General features: G+C 33.6%; 1 protein-coding gene across 6 annotated transcripts in view; it reads left to right on the plus strand.

Annotated features, from left to right (window-relative positions):
- Nucleotides 1–18,613, plus strand: part of TRIP12 (thyroid hormone receptor interactor 12) — a 104,777-nt gene that overhangs the window by 81,964 nt on the left and 4,200 nt on the right. For 5 of the 6 annotated variants that reach the window (XM_039357439.1, XM_039357442.1, XM_039357440.1 and 2 more), the window contains 12 exons: nt 2,433–2,605; nt 6,177–6,250; nt 6,357–6,556; nt 8,698–8,825; nt 8,996–9,147; nt 9,892–10,034; nt 13,533–13,689; nt 14,316–14,414; nt 15,022–15,136; nt 15,860–16,014; nt 16,729–16,893; nt 17,967–18,131. In XM_039357439.1, the coding sequence (XP_039213373.1) occupies nt 2,433–2,605; nt 6,177–6,250; nt 6,357–6,556; nt 8,698–8,825; nt 8,996–9,147; nt 9,892–10,034; nt 13,533–13,689; nt 14,316–14,414; nt 15,022–15,136; nt 15,860–16,014; nt 16,729–16,893; nt 17,967–18,131 (1,726 nt within the window). The remainder of the gene's footprint in view (nt 1–2,432; nt 2,606–6,176; nt 6,251–6,356; nt 6,557–8,697; nt 8,826–8,995; nt 9,148–9,891; nt 10,035–13,532; nt 13,690–14,315; nt 14,415–15,021; nt 15,137–15,859; nt 16,015–16,728; nt 16,894–17,966; nt 18,132–18,613) is intronic. The other variant, XM_039357441.1, reaches the window with a different exon arrangement.

Below are 18,613 nucleotides of genomic sequence, written 5' to 3' on the forward strand. Positions count from 1 at the left end.
CCTCCGGTATTTTAATCAAGGCATGTTCTAATTGTTTAATTTTCTTAGGTGTTGATGTTCATTAACTACTAGAGATTGTACTTTGTATTTAGAGAAAATAACTCTTGGTTTGAATTTAGTTCAAATAGATTGATCTATAATATTATTACATATAGTAGGTCTCTTCCTCTTGATACTCTGAGAACAAACCTCTTTGCTGTTATTCATGGTTTGAATCATTCCTTTGTGGAATAATTGCAAAGGTGTCTCTGGTTCTTCATATGTGATCTCTGTGCATCAATTATGTGGGCTTTGTGAATCGTCTATCACTGAAGAAATTTTTCCTGGGGAACTATGCCAATATTGGCATGCATGGAAACAGTCTCTTCCTTTCTTCTTCATTCCTTTCTGCCACTTAGCAGTTGGTTAATTGTTGAGGATATTCCTTTTTTTCTTTAATCGCCTCTATAGCCAAGAAATTCACTCATTGATTTTGTTTTCAAAGGCAGGGTACAATAGAATTATTGGTCTCTAATTGGTAGCTTTAGCCTGTTGAACTGCAGTTTGTAGCTTGTGGATCAAAATAATCAATGTTAGTACCTTAGTACAATGGCTCTGTTAGTACCTTAGTACAAACAGCACTGGTTTTATTCTCCGCTGTGGGTTTGCCCCTGAGAATATTTTATCCAGATGTGATTTTTAGAACAGGTTTCAGTAGTTATCAATCCATCTTCATCCCACAATATAGCTCTCAGATACAATTGTTCTGTTGCCCTTAATATTCACTTGAGGGACTGTGAGAAGCCTTACTGCAGGTTTCTGTCCATTTTTTTACAGTAGATTCTGAATGAATTAGGAATTGTGTTTTTACTCCACGTGGCCCCTTTCAATATCAATATTGTTATTTAAGGGTATATTTTTGTCAGATATCTACAAAGAAGCATCCGGTTAATGCCTTTGTGTTTTTCGTATGTTCCCAACTCAGTCAGAGGGAAATTCTTTATTTGGTAGGGTATTTCTCTTACTTGTTTTGATCAAATAGGAGAACCAGGCGACCACTGTCCCGTAAACTTCCCCCAAATGTGTGTTGCACTGAGGCCACAATAAAGAAAAACAGATTGTTTACTTGCAACTGTGGTTCTTTATCATCTGTTCATTTGCACAAACCACTTGCCTTCCTCTTTTAGGTCTATCTTCCTGGGTGATTCTAGTTCAAGTATTTTTTTTTTTTTTTTTTGCTAATCCTTAGGAACTGGGAAGGAAACAGGAAACTTTCCTGGACAATACTGACATGTTTTCCACCACAAATCTCAGTTATAGAAGGTTCTTGACTACCAAAACCCTTAGCTATAGATGGTTTTTGATAGGCTTTAATGCAGGTGTAAAACCTGCATATGTGAATGTGCAGATGTCAGCCAAAAGATCTATAGTTATAAATAAGCAACCTGTCTTTCTGACTATTCTGCCTTTATTTTTATAAGAGGAAACGTATAGTATAAAAACTGCTAGAATAACTGATGTATGAAAATCCACATGGATTATGAGAAAAAGATGCAGGAGGTACCATATAAATCTCAGACTAAATTTCTTAAATTAGACTGTCATTGAAATTATAATCCAAATGCTTTCCTTTGTTTTTGTTTTAAGATAAGAAAACTCTAGCTTTCCAAAATAAAATTCTGATATCTAACATAAAAGTTTCTGTCAATTGATAAATCATTTTTGATGCTGGTATCCATCATAATTTTTTTAACTGATATACTAAATTCCTTAAAAAAAACTGCTACTCTTTGAGGAATTCACTTAATTAAAAATACACCAAAGTAACTGTTGGGAAGTGCTAGCTCCTAAATGATGTGGGTATCAGCTTCACTGAAATGTTCTTGTATCTTCCATCATACTATGGTGTCTGTAGGAATTATGGGAAAGTGGAAGTCTATGTTATTTTTAGACTAGTTGATAAAAATCTACAGAATTATTTCTGTAATTAGAATTAACATATTGTTAACATATGTTATTGTTAAACAATAGGTTAAACAATTACCTAACACATTTGTATGCTTAAACATTGATAGTTTAAAGCTAACAAGATGGGCCATCTAATGAAGTAATATCTAATTATTTTCTTTTACTAGTGCATTATTCTACATATTTATTCAAAAGGAGGTAACTCTTTTAAATGGGTCTTGCCCTGGGTAAGATTGTATGAAGGTGCTACTTTTATCAGTTTAAACTGTCTTGAGCAGCACCTAACTATAATAGATTGAAATCAAATGAAAGATATCATGTGTTATGAAGGTTCTGAATTAGAAAGACAAATTAAAATACCTGTAATCTTACCAATGTAATCTATATAACCAATGCAAAAGATGAATTATTTATTTGTAATGATTTGATTGTATGAAACTGAAAATAGAATAACTGTAGCAACGTTTTTCATAAATTATCTTGAGTTTTTCTCTTAACAGAGGATCACAAGCTTTAAAATTTTTCAACACGCATCAGTTAAAATGCCAGCTGCAAAGACATCCAGATTGTGCTAATGTGAAACAGTGGAAAGGAGGACCTGTGAAGATAGATCCTCTAGCGTTGGTACAAGCCATTGAAAGATACCTTGTAGTTAGAGGTATTTTATTCTTGTTAATGAGTTACTACCTCTGTATAGTCACAATTGTATGTTATTTCTAATTGTGTTTTAAGAGTTCAGCTTTTATGTACTGTATTATAATCCACTGAGTTAAGAGTTTGAAACAGCCTAGCCACGATTTTTTTTTTTTGCAACCACATTCTAGTCCCTGTTGCATTAGTGCTCAATGGTTTATGTATGTATGTATGTATGTATGTATGTATGTATGTATGTTTTCTGAGGTTTTCACGAATGTTTGTATGTAGGTCTTTGGTTATTCGGGTTTTCTCCTGCGTAAAATTGGAAGTGTCTTGGTGACGTTTCGATGAAGTTCCATTTGTCATCTTCAGGCTGGTGTTTTCAACTTCGTGCTTCAAGGAGCAATGTGTGGTCTTAACTGTTTCTTCCTTTTAACTGCCAGTGGGGGTATGAACTGATTGGGTGGGAGCTTGGCTGTGTTCTGATTGGGTGGAGGTGTGTTCTGATTGGTTAGGGGTTTTGCTGTGTTCTGATTGGATGGGGGGTTGGCTGTGCTCTGATTGGGTGGGGGAGTGTTCTGTTTGGGTGGGGGCTTTGTTGTGCTCAATAATAACCTGCCCTTATTGACAAATGACTCCCTAACACAAAGAATGACACCAGACCCACACTCACTAAAACCACACAGGATGTCACCACCACACATCCACGCAAAAAGCAAACCCAAAGCCACACCGATGATGAGGCACAACCACAAACCAGAAGCCAGACCACAGCTCATCATTAGCCACTTTAAACCCCTCCAAACCATACATGAAGCAAACTGACACCCACCATGAAGATGAGGCACAACCACGAACGCGAAGCCAAAAAATAGCAAGGCAGCCCACCATCTTAAATCTCCCTGCAACTCAGACTAACCTGAGCACAACAAAGCCCCCACCCAAACAGAACACTCCCCCAGCCAATCAGAGCACAGCCAACCCCCCAGCCAATCAGAGCACAGCCAACCCCCCAGCCAATCAGAGCACAGCCAAACCCCTAACCAATCAGAACACACCTCCACCCAATCAGAACACAGCCAAGCTCCCACCCAATCAGTTCATACCCCCACTGGCAGTTAAAAGGAAGAAACAGCTAAGACCACACATTGCTCCTCGAAGCACGAAGCTGAAAACACCAGCCTGAAGATGACGAATGGGACTTCGTCGAAACGTCGCCAAGACACTTCCAATTTTACGCGGGAGAAAACCCGAATAACCAAAGACCTACATATATATATGAATGAATAATACTTTTAAGAACAGTTTGGTCTGCCCATTCCAAATGATCGTTTCATATATAGTCCAGAATCAGGAATATATTAACCAGCTAATATGGACATATAACTAATTGAAAGATATGTCTCATTGAATGTTGTTATAACTCAAGTTAAAAATTTTTATCCAAGTAAAATCTCAACAAGGTATCATGTTTAAGGGTAGGTTACTGTGGCTAAATGCTTTGCCCACAATTTCCTGCTGACAAGTCCATTGCTATAAACTCAATTTTTCTATGTTCATGGATTAGTGAGTAAAATACCTATTGCTTAGAAATTGACATTTTGTGATACCACTCTGAGTTTCCATCAGGGGTGGGCAGTTATTCATCCCTTAATTTATATTTGTTGATGGCTTTTAGTTCAGAAAGTAACGTACCGTGTTTCTCTGAAAATAAGACCGGGTTTTATATTAATTTTTGCTCCAAAAGACGCATTAGGGCTTATTTTCCAGTTATATTCGGGGAAATACGGTATATTACTTTCTGACCTAAAAGCCATCAACAGATATAAATTAAGGCATGAATAACTGCCCACCCCGATGGAAACTCAGAGTAGTATCACAAAATGTCAATTTCTATAATACATCTGGCTGACAATTTTAACTGGGGCTTATTTTGGGGGTGGGGCTTATATTACAAATGTCCTGAAAAATCATGCTAGGGCTTATTTTCCAGTTGGGTCTTATTTTGGGGAAAACACAGTATATGCATATACATTTTTCCTTCATAGATCAGTAACAGTTTTTTGTTGGATTGTCAAGGATTGCATGTATTAAATAAGGCAAGGAACATTTCCAGTGTGATATGACAATTTTCCCTGCCCAAATTCTTCCATGCTGCTGGGATACACAGCTGATGACTCTGAATGATAATTGCTCCCTCTGTGACAGTTGCTATCTTTCTTGCACTTCTGATAGAAACTAGACATCCTGTTACTCTTTGGGTCATTGGCATAGCTTCTAATATATTTGAAAAATTCTTAAATATTCAGGAATAGATTCAGAGTTGTATTTACCTTAAAAATAGCCCATGTTAAACTATATAGTACAATCAAACATGAGGAGTTGACCACAGGAAATGTTTTATGACATTTCTTATTATATAATAAATGTTTTATAATAGTTTTTTGTTATAAAATGTTATATAAGATTTGTCAAATTTCAATTCCATGGGAGTTCATGGACACATTCTGTAATTTAGCCCAATTGAAGTCCCTTGACGGAAAATGTTTTGCCCTATGATGCACTGTTTTATCCCAATTGAAGGTTACAGACATATGAGATTTAGTAATATATAGATTCAAAATACAGATATATCCATTAGTTTGTGCAAGCCCATATCTTAATAAGTAAAGTAAAGGTGATTGGAAGGTTTTTATGCATGCATGCACATATACATATGTATATATGTACATATATATTATTACTTCTGTAGTATAAGCAAAAATGATAAAGTTAACCAAAAACCATATAGTCTTCATCATTCCAGGTCCATAGGAAGTGCTTGATAGGTGCACAAAAATGCCAAACCCAGTTTAAACATCTGGCTGAATGTGCGACCAACCATAATAATTGATTGAGGAAAAACAATTGGGGGAAAAAACTATGAAATACCGAAATACTGGGAATTACAGATCGAAGTTGTACACCCATGAAAAATATGTCCATTGTTATACCAATCCTGATTGGAGCCCTCAAAAGAATACATAAAGAACTTCCTCAATATCTCAAAATATTGAATTTAATTGAACACCGTAAGAAATCACTCTGCTTGGAACTGCCTATATTGTTAGATGGAACCTTAGTACCATTTCAGGTACTTGGTTAGGACTTGAATTATTAAGTTTCCACCAGACCTAGACTGTAAATCTAACTTTAGATTACTCATACAAAATAATTTAAAAATCATAACACCAACATATCACTTATCCCAGAAGAAGCATGCTAGTAACTCTTCCCATGCCTAGAGCAGACTGTTTTAATTGTCCTTTCTTAGATCAGTTACTTTGTAGAAGCTTCTTGGTAAGCTTCTTGGAACTCCCATGTTAAGTTATTCTTTCTGCAATGGGTTACTTGAGATATAATATTAAACTGTGATTTAGCATTTAATAATAATTTTAAAAAGCCAAGGCAGTTTTCCCTTTCTTTGCTTCCTCCATTGGAGAATTTTTTTTTATAAATATAAGAGCATAAAATATACTCTACAGCTTCTGTAATTATTTTAAAAGCCTTCCTTTTTTGAAGATCCAGTGGCACATTCTATTTATTTGTTTTAGGTTATGGCAGAGTGAGAGAAGATGATGAAGATAGTGATGATGATGGATCAGATGAGGAAATAGATGAATCTCTGGTAAGGCACTGTTCAGTGCATAATTCTGCTTTGCATTTTCAAAAGTTGTTTTTAAAGTTTTTTTTCTCCCTCTCCTGCCCCCTGGCCACTTCTGCTTTTTTAATAGGCTGCTCAGTTTCTAAATTCAGGAAACGTGAGGCACCGGCTTCAATTCTATATTGGAGATCATCTCTTGCCATACAATATGACAGTTTATCAAGCAGTTAGACAATTTAGTTTGCAAGCTGAAGAAGAGAGGGAATCTACAGATGATGAAAGCAATCCATTGGGAAGAGCTGGCATATGGACCAAAACTCATACCATTTGGTGAGTCAAAACAAAGGATCAGTGACAATTCTTATGTAAATCTGATGAAAATATATATATTAAGATATTTGAACTAATTTTAATTACTCTTAATTTTTAGAGAGAAATAGGTTGGGGAAGACTTTAAAACTTTCTGAATGGTTTAATTTAGTGTAAAAATCTGGAAATGAAAAAAGCATCCCTGTGAGTATAGGCATTAGCTTCAGTTTATTTCATCCATTCCAAACCGGGGAAAAATATTAAGGCATCATTGTTTGGCATTATCAATCCTGAATGAAGAATAGACACTAAAATTACATATTTGTCTCCTGGTGAAAAGAAATTGGGAGACCTTTTACTGCATTTTGTTTGAATAATAAGATTGAATGTTTTACATGAGTACTAGTGACTCTTCAGTGAGGTGAAGTATGACACTCATTTCCTGTAACATGCTATTTTTATTGATTTATAATTACTGTAGAAGTATGTTTATTTATAAGTTTTATTTCTATTCCACCTTCCACCAGGAGTTCAGGGTGGCATGTATAGCACTCCCAGTTCCAATTTTTCTTGTACACTTTACATTTTCAGATAAGTTGAATTTACTGTCTCAAATCCCCCAGTAAGTTTCAATCCAATTCAGATGGATTTGAATCTGGATCTCCTAAGGACCAGTCCAGCTTTTAATTGTTCCTGTCTCTTTCAGTGGCTGATACTTTGGCTAAAGCATTGTATCTAGAAGTTAGTATGTATCTTCACATCTGGAAGGGAATTGGAAATGGACACTGTGGGCTTCTTTGGTGGTTGAACTCCTAAGCTTTTTAAACTGAAGGATAGATAGGATTTTTACCCTTCAGTAGACTTTTTGATGAAAATATCTTTGGCACTTTGGAGTTAATTTATTAAGCCATAATATTTCATGGAAAATAGCACTTCCTCAACTGCATAACTGTTTTATTTGACTTATATATGTGGCAACAGATAACAGCCACCTGACCAGTTTTGTCTGGATTCTGAAGTAAAACAGGACTTGACCTGGATGGGAGATCACCAGCAGTTCTAGGGCTGTAGACTAGACTAGGACAGTTAAAAATAATCATAGAAGATAGTGCAGAATCACTTCTGTATCGTTTTCATAAAAACAGCTTAGATATCTTTGTGTAGTAGACTATGGTTCCCAGCTAATGTTAAATCCATTAGTTAAGTAAACAAACAAGAGGCCCTTGCCACAAGGAAGTCCATTTAAAACTGCAAGACTCAAAAATTTGGACTGAATGATTTTCATTGGATTTAACATAGGTACACACGTGGGAACCATAAGGAATTTGAAAGATTGGTATTTAAAGATATTAATGGCCATTAACGTACAATAGCCTCTTCGTGAGTTAAAGAAACTCATATAATCTTTGCATCTCTCTTAATTTTTTTGATAACTGACATACTTTGTTCTTTCCAGGAAGGATGAAATATCAGTCGAAAGTATTTAATGGATATGAATTATACCATTGAGTTTTCATTTATTTGCCAATGATATTTATGACAGCAGAATTCCTTTTAAAAAAAGTTTTAGAGTAACTGATAGCTTTTCCTTATCACAGTAGCTTGCTAGAGCTCAGTCTTCTGCTGTGTCTAATCTGTGTAGTAAAAATGATAGTAGCAGCATCAACATAAGGAAACAGTGATCTGTATATTCCTTATAGTGAAAGGTTATGAGTTGCTTTTAGTTAAAGCTATAGAATTGAAATAAATATCAAGTAAGAGAAGAGGCAAAATGCTATTCTACTTCACCCCTTTCAGCATTAGGATATTGGCAGAGATAAATATAATTATCAAATCTAACTTGCATGGGATATTTTTATGTTTTCTTAATTAACAGTATACATTTCTCATTCGTGAAGGAGAGGATCAATTCCCACCAGTGCCTATCCTAAGTATAGAGTTGAATGCAGATTTCAGATCAAGAAAAACAAAAAGAATGTGCTGTGAGGGGCCCATCAGGTGACATAAATAGGGAGAGATTGGGAGATAAATTGTAAATTAATAATTTGATTTTATAGGTATAACTTTATTTTTTTTCTGTTTAAATTGATCCAAGGAAAAAAGCTATTCCTCATGCTTCTCAGTTGTTTGGTCAATTATTTATTAGAGTGTATTTCTTTTAGGTACAAGCCAGTACGAGAAGATGAAGACAGTAATAAAGATTGTGTTGGTGGTAAGAGAGGAAGAGCACAAACTGCTCCTACAAAAACATCTCCCAGAAATGCAAAAAAACATGATGAATTGTGGCATGGTACGTAATTTGTTCATTTGCTAATGTAGACTAAAGGTTGTATAAGTTTTGAATTATATTGTTTCAACTGCAATTTAATTGACATTGTATTTCTACACTTGTATTATGTAAAATGACTAATGAAAATATCTTATATAACTCCTTCTCTAATAGAATGTATTTTCTTGTAGATGGTATATGTCCTTCTGTCTCAAATCCTTTGGAAGTTTATCTCATATCTTCCCCTCCTGAAAGTATAACTTTTGAAGATCCTTCATTAGATGTTGTTATACTTTTAAGAGTTTTACATGCCATCAGTCGCTATTGGTATTACCTATATGATGTAAGTACTCATGGTACATTTGCATTAAATCTGTGTTGAGCTTCTTCAATTTTTCTTAAGTATAATTTAAATAAATTTTAATTCTTTAATTGTCCATTTAAGAACAGCAGAAGAATGTTAATTAACAATATATGAAATTATTGATTATTGCCCTAATGGCAATAGCATTGTTTCACCAAAAAACTAACTTATCCATGTATATCAATAGAAATTTATAGTGGACCTGATTAATGTACTGCTTGGTTATCCATTCATGTAGATGTTACACTTTAAAAACTATATCAAATGTTGATTACTTAACACTTCTGAGAATATAAGAACTGCCTTGGATCACAGCAAATACAATCTATTCAGTGTATTAATAAATGCACATATCCTGTGAAATTGTTAAATACAGAGAATCATTTACATGATCATTTATCAAATGACTCTTTGGAAGTGTACTTCAAAATGCTTTGCAGGAAATTTAAGCTACTGCTAGCTGAGTAGGTTTGGGAAGGGCTCATAATTTTTGTTCTCCATGTATTGTGGTAGCTCTTTATGTTATATATGGCATGGTTAATGGGAATAGGAAATTTTATACAGAAAGGAAGTGGGAGAGTTTTTGCACGTAACTTTTGATGGCATACTATGATTTATAAAGAGGCAAAGCAGATTCAGAAGGCATGTCACAATCTCTGTCTTCATAATAGTCCTAATACATTTAAGTGCCAAATAGAAACAACTTTCTTTTTGTTACTGCAGAATGCAAGCTGTAAAGAAATTATTTCAACATCTGAATTTATCAACAGTAAGCTAACAGCAAAAGCTAACAGACAGCTTCAAGATCCTTTGGTAATAATGACAGGAAACATACCAACATGGCTGACAGAGCTTGGAAAATCATGGTATGAAGTTTGTTAATCACTATAGATTAATCACTATTTTAATATGTTATTTCCTATTGCATAAGGATTTCTTTATTATAAAGGAATAAAAAATAAAGTAAATACAAAATACCAAATTTTAATATGGAGTAGGTAGATGGATGACTTTATGAAACATATAAGACTGCTTGGTTTAATAAGAAGCACTTATGCATTTCAGGTTACTGAAATTCATAATACCAATAAGAGTAATAAGCAATTATTTGCATAAAGTTTTGAGTGGGCTTGTCTTTTTAATGTTTATGCGGTATTTACAGTTTGCATAGATACTTAGAGGTTGGGAGATGAAAGAAAATAATGAAAAGAGAGGTATTGTTTCCTGGTGACAGTTTTCCAAGTCATGACACTAGGTTGTATCCCTGTTCCCAAAAGTTGTTCTATTAAAACCGGCTCTTCAAATGAGTGCACAAGTATTACTTATGTAACATAGTAACTTTAATCAGTTAGGAGATCTGGCTTCTTTTATTCATGTCCCAGATTTTTTAGATAGAATTACATTACATGAGGCTGAATTTTGGAAATTAAAAGTGTCATTGGTTGAAAATCCAGCTTTATCTTGCCAATACTTAAATCACTTCATTAATTCACTTTATACTGGTTTTAACATATAAAAGTTCTGAATGGATTTATTTGAAGGGCTAACTAACGTAATGTCAGCTTGTTTGAGAACATCATGAACTTCAGAGATATGTTTTGTAGCTTCCAAGAAAATCACATGAATCTTTTTTTCCTAAGAGTATTTACTTGAAATCTGTTTCAGTAGGCATTTGGTTGCCAGGTTTAAATGCTTGTGTTGAGTTGCACCTTCAGTATTGTCTAGTAGTGTACTTTAAATATTTTACTGTAGTTAATATTTTTTCATTAACTTGTTTGGTATGTTATTTTAAAATTTAAATTGGACAGTGAGAACTGGATAATGAAAGTGTTTTCAGACTTCCGGTCCTACTCAGCAGCGCAGCAGTCAAGGGGTTCAGGACTCCATGTCCTTCGGCTGAGCTTCTTCCTGTTAAGGGACCCTAAATGGGCCAGAAACTGCCCCGTAGAGGTGGGAAAGAAGGAAGGAAGTCCCGGGGACCTCAGAGAGACGGCGGTCGACCCAATCGGTCCAGGAGAAGTTTTCCAGAAACCAACAGGAAAAAGGCTAGCCTAACTTCAGAGTCTAGCCCAAGCTGCAAGCAACCAAAGTCAAAAGCACTATTTTAAGATGATTGTAAACAGTATTTGTGAATCTTGGTAAGAACATTGATTTTCTTTATCCTCATCAACTTTCCTGAAGGAAAAAATAATCCCAAGAAGCAAAAAACCTCCGAAAGTGAAGGAGGGGGATTTTTGCCCTACTCTTTTACTAACAGAAGCGGTGAATTAAACATTTTATGGAGGACCAAAACGTATTGAAATGAAATGACTATAAAACCTAAATTTGGATAAGTTTGAAATTACTGAATGGTTAAGATTCTCATTTTAAAGGCAATTTGTTCATTTTGAAAATTTGAAAAATAAACCAGTGCTGACATCTAGTGATGGATGAAGACTACGACAGCTATGGCTTTCATGCAGGACTTGGCAAAATCTGAAAAAACTAATCTCTACTTGTGACCTTCAGAGCTCTAATAATAGAGAACAGCTGTGACAAAAAAGAAAACAATCTGGGCTGCAGACAAAGTGAGACTACAAACTTCAGGGAACCAAAAAAAATTTTTTTTTTTGAACTTTCTAGATTAAAAGTATCTATTTAATTCTGACCCCAAAGCTATTTGCAGAAAAAAGAAAATTTGGATTCTTGGTCATCATGGAAAACCAGATATTTATAGAAAGAACCTACCAAGAAAAAATAAATACTTTTCAAGAAGAGACGTATGATATGTTGCAACTAATTCAAATAACAATGATTTCAAACCACAAAGAAATCTAAAATAATTTTGAAAATATAAACCAATTCATCTCCAATGTAACTTTATAAAAAAAAAAAATCCCAGGAAACAACAGAGAAGGAACAGATAAAAACAGACAACTGAATACAAATTTGAGGCTAGAGATTTAAAGATGAAACCTAACAAAACAAAGAAGTATGATTTAACCTGAGTGGAAAAATTTACAAGAAATACTGGATTTGGAAAAGACAACTTATACTTTAACCCCCCAAAACAAATTTGAGGATAAGGAAAAAGATTGGACAAAATGGACTGCAGAGATGCCAGGAAAAGCACTAGAACTGTAGAGACGAAAAATGATAAGAGAAGCAGAGAGAAAAAGAAAGAAAAAGATTTTCAACAAAAATGAACGGGCAAATGCCTCTCACAAAGATATTGTACTTGACTTACCTTTAATATCTACAGTTACACAAGAATATGGAAAGATTCCTTGACTCAGCAAAACGCATTGATTAAGAAAGATACTGGGCAAAAGAAAAAGGCTAAAGTGAAAATTAAGAAAATAGATGATGGGGCCTATCAGAGAGAATATTTAAAAAATAAATACCTGTTTGAATATGGTTAAAGAGATAGAAAAACTTTGGATGTGAATTTGGTTTTAAGAGGGAAGAACCCCTCAAGTAACATAGTACTTTTTCTTCTTTTTTATTTTATTTCTTGATATGAGTAATATAAAAGAATTGGAATGGCTTTTATAAAGGAAATGTTTTATATATCTAAAGGTGATTGACTTTAAGAAAATTACAATGGATTAAAATGTTTTGAATAAGAGTTAAAAGACTAGAGGACTAGATTTATTAAATGAATATTTAAAGATTAAATATATTTTTAATTATGGTAAAAAGAATGAGAATTTTTTGGAAATAAATATGTATTAGCTTATAGGAAATAGGGATTTTAAGTAGCATACTATCTTTTTATTTTTATTTTATTCTTATTCTTCTTTTTTCTTTTTTTAGTCTTATTTATTCCTTAAGAAAGGTAAAAGTATTGGGTTGGCTTACATGAGAAAAAATAGACTTAAATATTTAAATGTAATTAACTTTGAGAAAATCTTATCCAGTAAGAATGTTTTGAACATTGTGGGAAAAACAAATGTAAACAAGAACTGTAAACAGGATCTATGATGAGACAACCAGAATGACTAGATAAAAAAAGGAATATTATATTGATGTGATTATTATCTGTAGAAATATTAGAAAACTTTTATACTCAATCATCATTCATTAAAACAACAAGAATTGTATTAACTTAAGGTTGGTAAAAGAGAACATGGGAAAAAGAGGAAATCAAGTAAAGTTATTATATGGACTATAGATTATAAAAATCAACTGTTAGTGAATGTTTCTTAAATGTAAACCCAGACAACACACTGTTTACCGATTATTAAGGTGGTTATGTTAAAAAATTAATAAAACATATTTTTTTAAAAAATAAAATGTTTTCAGGCTCATGATTACAGCTTTGTAATGGCATTTAATTCCAAAATAATAAACTTGTAATGTAATCATTATTTCTCTTTTTCTAGTCCTTTTTTCTTTCCATTTGACACTCGGCAAATGCTGTTCTATGTAACTGCGTTTGATCGTGATCGAGCCATGCAGAGACTGCTGGACACTAATCCAGAAATCAATCAGTCTGATTCTCAGGATAGCAGAGTAGCACCCCGGCTGGATCGGAAGAAGGTAAATTATTATAGGAAAATTGTCTTTCTTAAGCCGTTGGATTTTGAATAATTAATTTAATTAATTTTTATGCTGCCCATCTTCCCTATAAGGTGAGAAAACTAGGAAGGAAATAAATATCAGGATTGCTCATCTGCAATATTAGGTTATTTCAACAAACAATAGCTAAAGCAACTCAAAGCTTAAGATGATATGTGAATCTATGTCAAATTACCATTATATGTAATTTAAATGAATTATATTAAATTAAATGTAATTTACATGACTAGAGAGACAGTTTTGTGGCTAAGGTGCCATACTAAAAATCAGGAGACAGAATTCTAGTTCTGTGTTAGGCATGAAATCTGGCTGGGTGACTGGGTCAATTACTCTCTCTCAGCCAAACTAATCTCATAGAGTTATTGTTATGGGGAAAATAGGAGAAAGGAGAATTAGATATGTTTGAGTTATTTAGAAAAATAATAAAGGCAGGATCTAAAAAAAATCTAAAAATGTCATGCTTATCTTAGTGAACTTATATTCTCATATATGATTATGATGATATTAAAGTTGTACAATAAATGAAAAAGCTAGACAATAAATGCAGAAATGCAGAAAAAATAAATTGTCATTTTCTTTGACACCAGCGCACAGTGAATAGAGAGGAATTGTTAAAACAAGCAGAATCGGTGATGCAAGATCTTGGCAGTTCAAGAGCTATGTTGGAAATCCAATATGAAAATGAAGTAAGCAAAGATTATGGCTACTTGTTTCTACAAATAGTGGTAATGTTTATCTTCCTCTGTGAGTGAGTAAAACGATAAAACAGGTTCTGTGCTCTAAATCTGTTTTCCCTTTTTTTTGTCTACTGCCAACCCCTATAATCACATGGATTGGCAATATTGCAGCTACCATATTTGAAAATTACTTTTAAAAATACTTTAAAGTTTAAACTTGCCATGAAATCTAATGCCATTGTTCTTGACTGAAATCTTGTGATATTTCACATCTTCTGGAAAATTCTGGAAGGAATTCATTCCCCAGAATTGTTATCTCTGACATAGGAGTTTAAGATTATTTGTCCAGAATTATCACAAAATGATTAAAGTAAAGGTATTTGAAGTAAAAAATATTTTGATTATTTTTCCATTGTGACTGACTTATAATTAAATTAAGTCTTCCACTGCAATGTTTTCAATGGCTGGTTTTTAATGTTTGCTCTTCTTTTCAAGAATGAGTCCTATATGGTTTGCTGAATTTTAACAACCAGTATTTCCTGTTGCAGGGCTATTGTTGGTTTTTCCCTTCAAAGATCATAAAATGTTAAATAGAGATTTTTTTTTTCTTCAAAAGGTTGGCACAGGTTTAGGCCCCACACTGGAGTTTTATGCACTTGTATCTCAGGAATTACAAAGAGCAGACTTGGGCCTGTGGAGAGGTGAAGAAGTTACTCTTGCCAATCCTAAAGGTAAATAAGGATCAAATCAAATTGTATTCCATCATTGACTCAATGGTATTTGCCAGTGGAAATTTATCTGCCAGTGAGGGTAGAAGGGAACACTGTGGAAGTTAGTTTGTTGAGGATCTCTTCAGAGACTGAGGAATTTAGAATACAGTAAATGTAGGGTAACTTCTGCCATATATCTGTCCTACTTCACTTCTAAAATTAGTAGGAATATACTATAATTAATGGTAGACTTGCAGAATGAGCTACAAGTATGATTGGCATCTTGAACTGAAAAACTGTCTTCTACATTTCCTCAATAGAAGCAACTCAAGGATTTGCTTGCTTATTCCCAACTTTTATTAGCTGGTGGATGCTGGATCAGGATTGCTCTGTGTGATACTTTTTTAGAAAATGGAAATTCAAGACTGATACTGAAAACTTTGGAAGATTTGATACTGTAAATAAGACAAAAGCTTTGGAGAAATTCCCTAAACCTGGTGTAGAACTGTAAATATAGTTTACAGTTTGTAAAAGTTTAAATCATAATTGCTTGACTTTTTGCTCAGTTTGGAGCAGCATAAAAATATTATATTGCTTGATATTGTTAATTTTTCTTGAAACTCTCCATGTTGTTAAACATACACTACAGTAAATACTTTTAAACTGGCGTGGTTAGCTTTAAGATGTTACTATTTTAATCTTGTCGTTTGATTTGTACATAAGACTGCTTTTTGTTTTAAACAGGAAGCCAAGAAGGGACCAAATATATTCATAATATTCAAGGACTCTTTGCACTTCCATTTGGTAGAACTGCTAAGCCTGCCCATATTGCTAAAGTTAAAATGAAGTTCCGTTTTCTGGGGAAATTAATGGCAAAAGCAATCATGGATTTTAGACTGGTAAGAGCATAACTGGGTTGAGCTTGATGTAACTTTTACTATCTTTGAAGTAACTTTTATTATGTCAGATGTCACATATGTCAATTTCATATGTGAAATTGCAAACTAAGCAGTACATCTTTTAATTTTGGGGAAAAAATATTCAGAATTTGCTGGATATGATTTACCTTTTGATATTCAGCTAACATTGTCAAAATTTTATAGTCTACATTCAATAAAAAGATTGGTCTGTATAATTGTGGTTTCTCTTCTTTGTAAATAAATCAAAGATGCATGTGCTTCTTTCCATGTTTGTGGTATTTCCTTTGTGTTTAATTTCATTCATAATGTTTGTCAATAATTCCTCCTTCCTCCTGATTCTAATTATTCTCCATTTAAACTATTGGTATGGATAGCTTTCTTAATATAGCTATGTGGCCTGCAGCTTGAGATGAAAAATATATTGTGCCTATTTGATCTGAATATGGTCAAGTGCTGTATTTCATAAAAATCCTTGAGATGATCATATACCATATTGTTTAACATAGTAAAATAATTGTTATAGAATAAAATGCAGATTATTTAGGAGATATGTATGTGTGTACATACACACGTGTGTGTGTGTGTGTGTGTGTGTATACATACACATACACATAAATATACACAAAAACACACGTATATGTATATATGTTTGGTTTGGTTTAGCTATTGAATTTTTTTACCTTTTGCTTTTAGGTTGACCTTCCACTTGGCCTTCCCTTTTACAAATGGATGCTGCGACAAGAAACATCTCTAACATCTCATGACTTGTTCAATATTGACTCTGTAGTAGCCAAATCTGTGTATCATCTTGAAGAAATTGTGAGACAGAAGAGAAGACTTGAACAAGATAAATCACAGGTATCCATGCTTATTAGATAGAAAAGGCTTTATTTGGTTGCTCATGATGCATTAATTCAAGTTGTAACTAAGTTATACTTTTACACAAACTTAACTATTATATACTTGAAGGCAGTATTTTGTAAAAAAAAATGGCAACAGATGGATGTAGTTTCTAGTCAGTTGCTAACTTCCAAATTGTATGGAATGAATAAATTAATACTTATCCTTAGTTTCTTGAATGCTTTATTTTTCACATTTGAGATTAGAGAAATGAAAGGTTCCATCCTCATTCATTCATTCATTCATTCATTCATTCATTCATTCATTCAATTTTTATAACTAGCCATCTGAAACAAGTGACTTTGGGTGATGAGTAAGTATAAAATCAATTAAAACTAATTACAAATACAGTCAAACAAATATATACAAACGCTGAGAAAAATTATAGGCCATAGATATTAATATAACCAGGAAATGTGGCACATAAGCAGGTCTTCAGGACTTAAAAAGGCCAACAGGACTGGGGTCATCCTAATGTCTGAAGCAAGAATGTTCCAGAGAGCCAGGGCTACAGCAGAGATGACATGCTTCTGAGTTTCTGCCAGCTGACATTCCTTGGCTGACAGGACCCAGAGTATGCCTATCCTGCTGGATCAGATTGGACTTGCAAAACAACTTGGAAAAGATGGTCCTCAGGCAACCCAATCCCAAGCCATGAAGGACTTTTAAGGTGAAACCAGCACCTTGAATTGTATCTGGAAACACACTGTAAACCAGTACAGCTCATGAAGCTGTGTTGTAGCATGTGTTGAGTATCTAAAATCATTTACTACCCATGCAGCTGCATTCTGCAACTAGTTGCAGCTTCCAAATGCTCTACAAGGGCAGCTCCATGTAGAGTGCATTGTAGTAATCCAGATGGGAAGTCACAGGACTGTGAATGACTGAGCAATTCTCCTTAAAAGGAATATTTCACTTCTTCCCCCATTTAAATTAATTCTTCAGAGAAGATATTTAACTATATACTTAAAATATAGAAAGCTAAAACATTTTTACCAGATTGTAATTTCTGTTTATGCTTATACCTTTAGACCAAAGAAAGTCTACAATATGCACTGGAGACCCTTACAATGAATGGCTGTTCAGTAGAAGATCTAGGATTGGATTTCACATTGCCAGGGTTTCCAAATATAGAACTGAAAAAAGGAGGGAAAGACATACCTGTCACTATTCACAATTTAGAAGAATATCTCAGAGTAAGTAGCATTAGAGTTCTTAAAGAATTTGACTGGCATTAAGATCTTATTACTAATACTAATAATGAATGTTAGCTGATGTGTTCCATGATGCTGGTGATGAAACTTCAACTGTAATTATTTTTAATTAAAATACTTGATAAAAGTTTAGTGAATCACTTGTTCCTGGATATGCTTATTTATAAATGTGTTTGTTACACTGATATTCTATGCTTCCATTGTGTTTTAAACTATTTCAGAGAAGGAATATATCTTAATCATTTTTTAAAGTTAAAAGTTACACTTAAAAATAAAAACAAATCAGTGGAAATCTTTACATATATGTTTAAAATCATGCGTTGTCAGCACAGGACATCAATATTATTTAGATAGAAATGTGTAGTTTTGCCAGTTAACCATGCTGCATGAGCAGATATCGAGCTGATACCAATAACTGAATACAGAATAAATTTCATAGTTGGAAAATTTCTATCATAAATATT

Source organism: Crotalus tigris, unplaced genomic scaffold (genome assembly GCF_016545835.1).
Source record: "Crotalus tigris isolate CLP2741 ecotype Arizona unplaced genomic scaffold, ASM1654583v1 scf7180000018923.2277400, whole genome shotgun sequence".
NCBI classification, from domain to species: domain Eukaryota; kingdom Metazoa; phylum Chordata; class Lepidosauria; order Squamata; family Viperidae; genus Crotalus; species Crotalus tigris.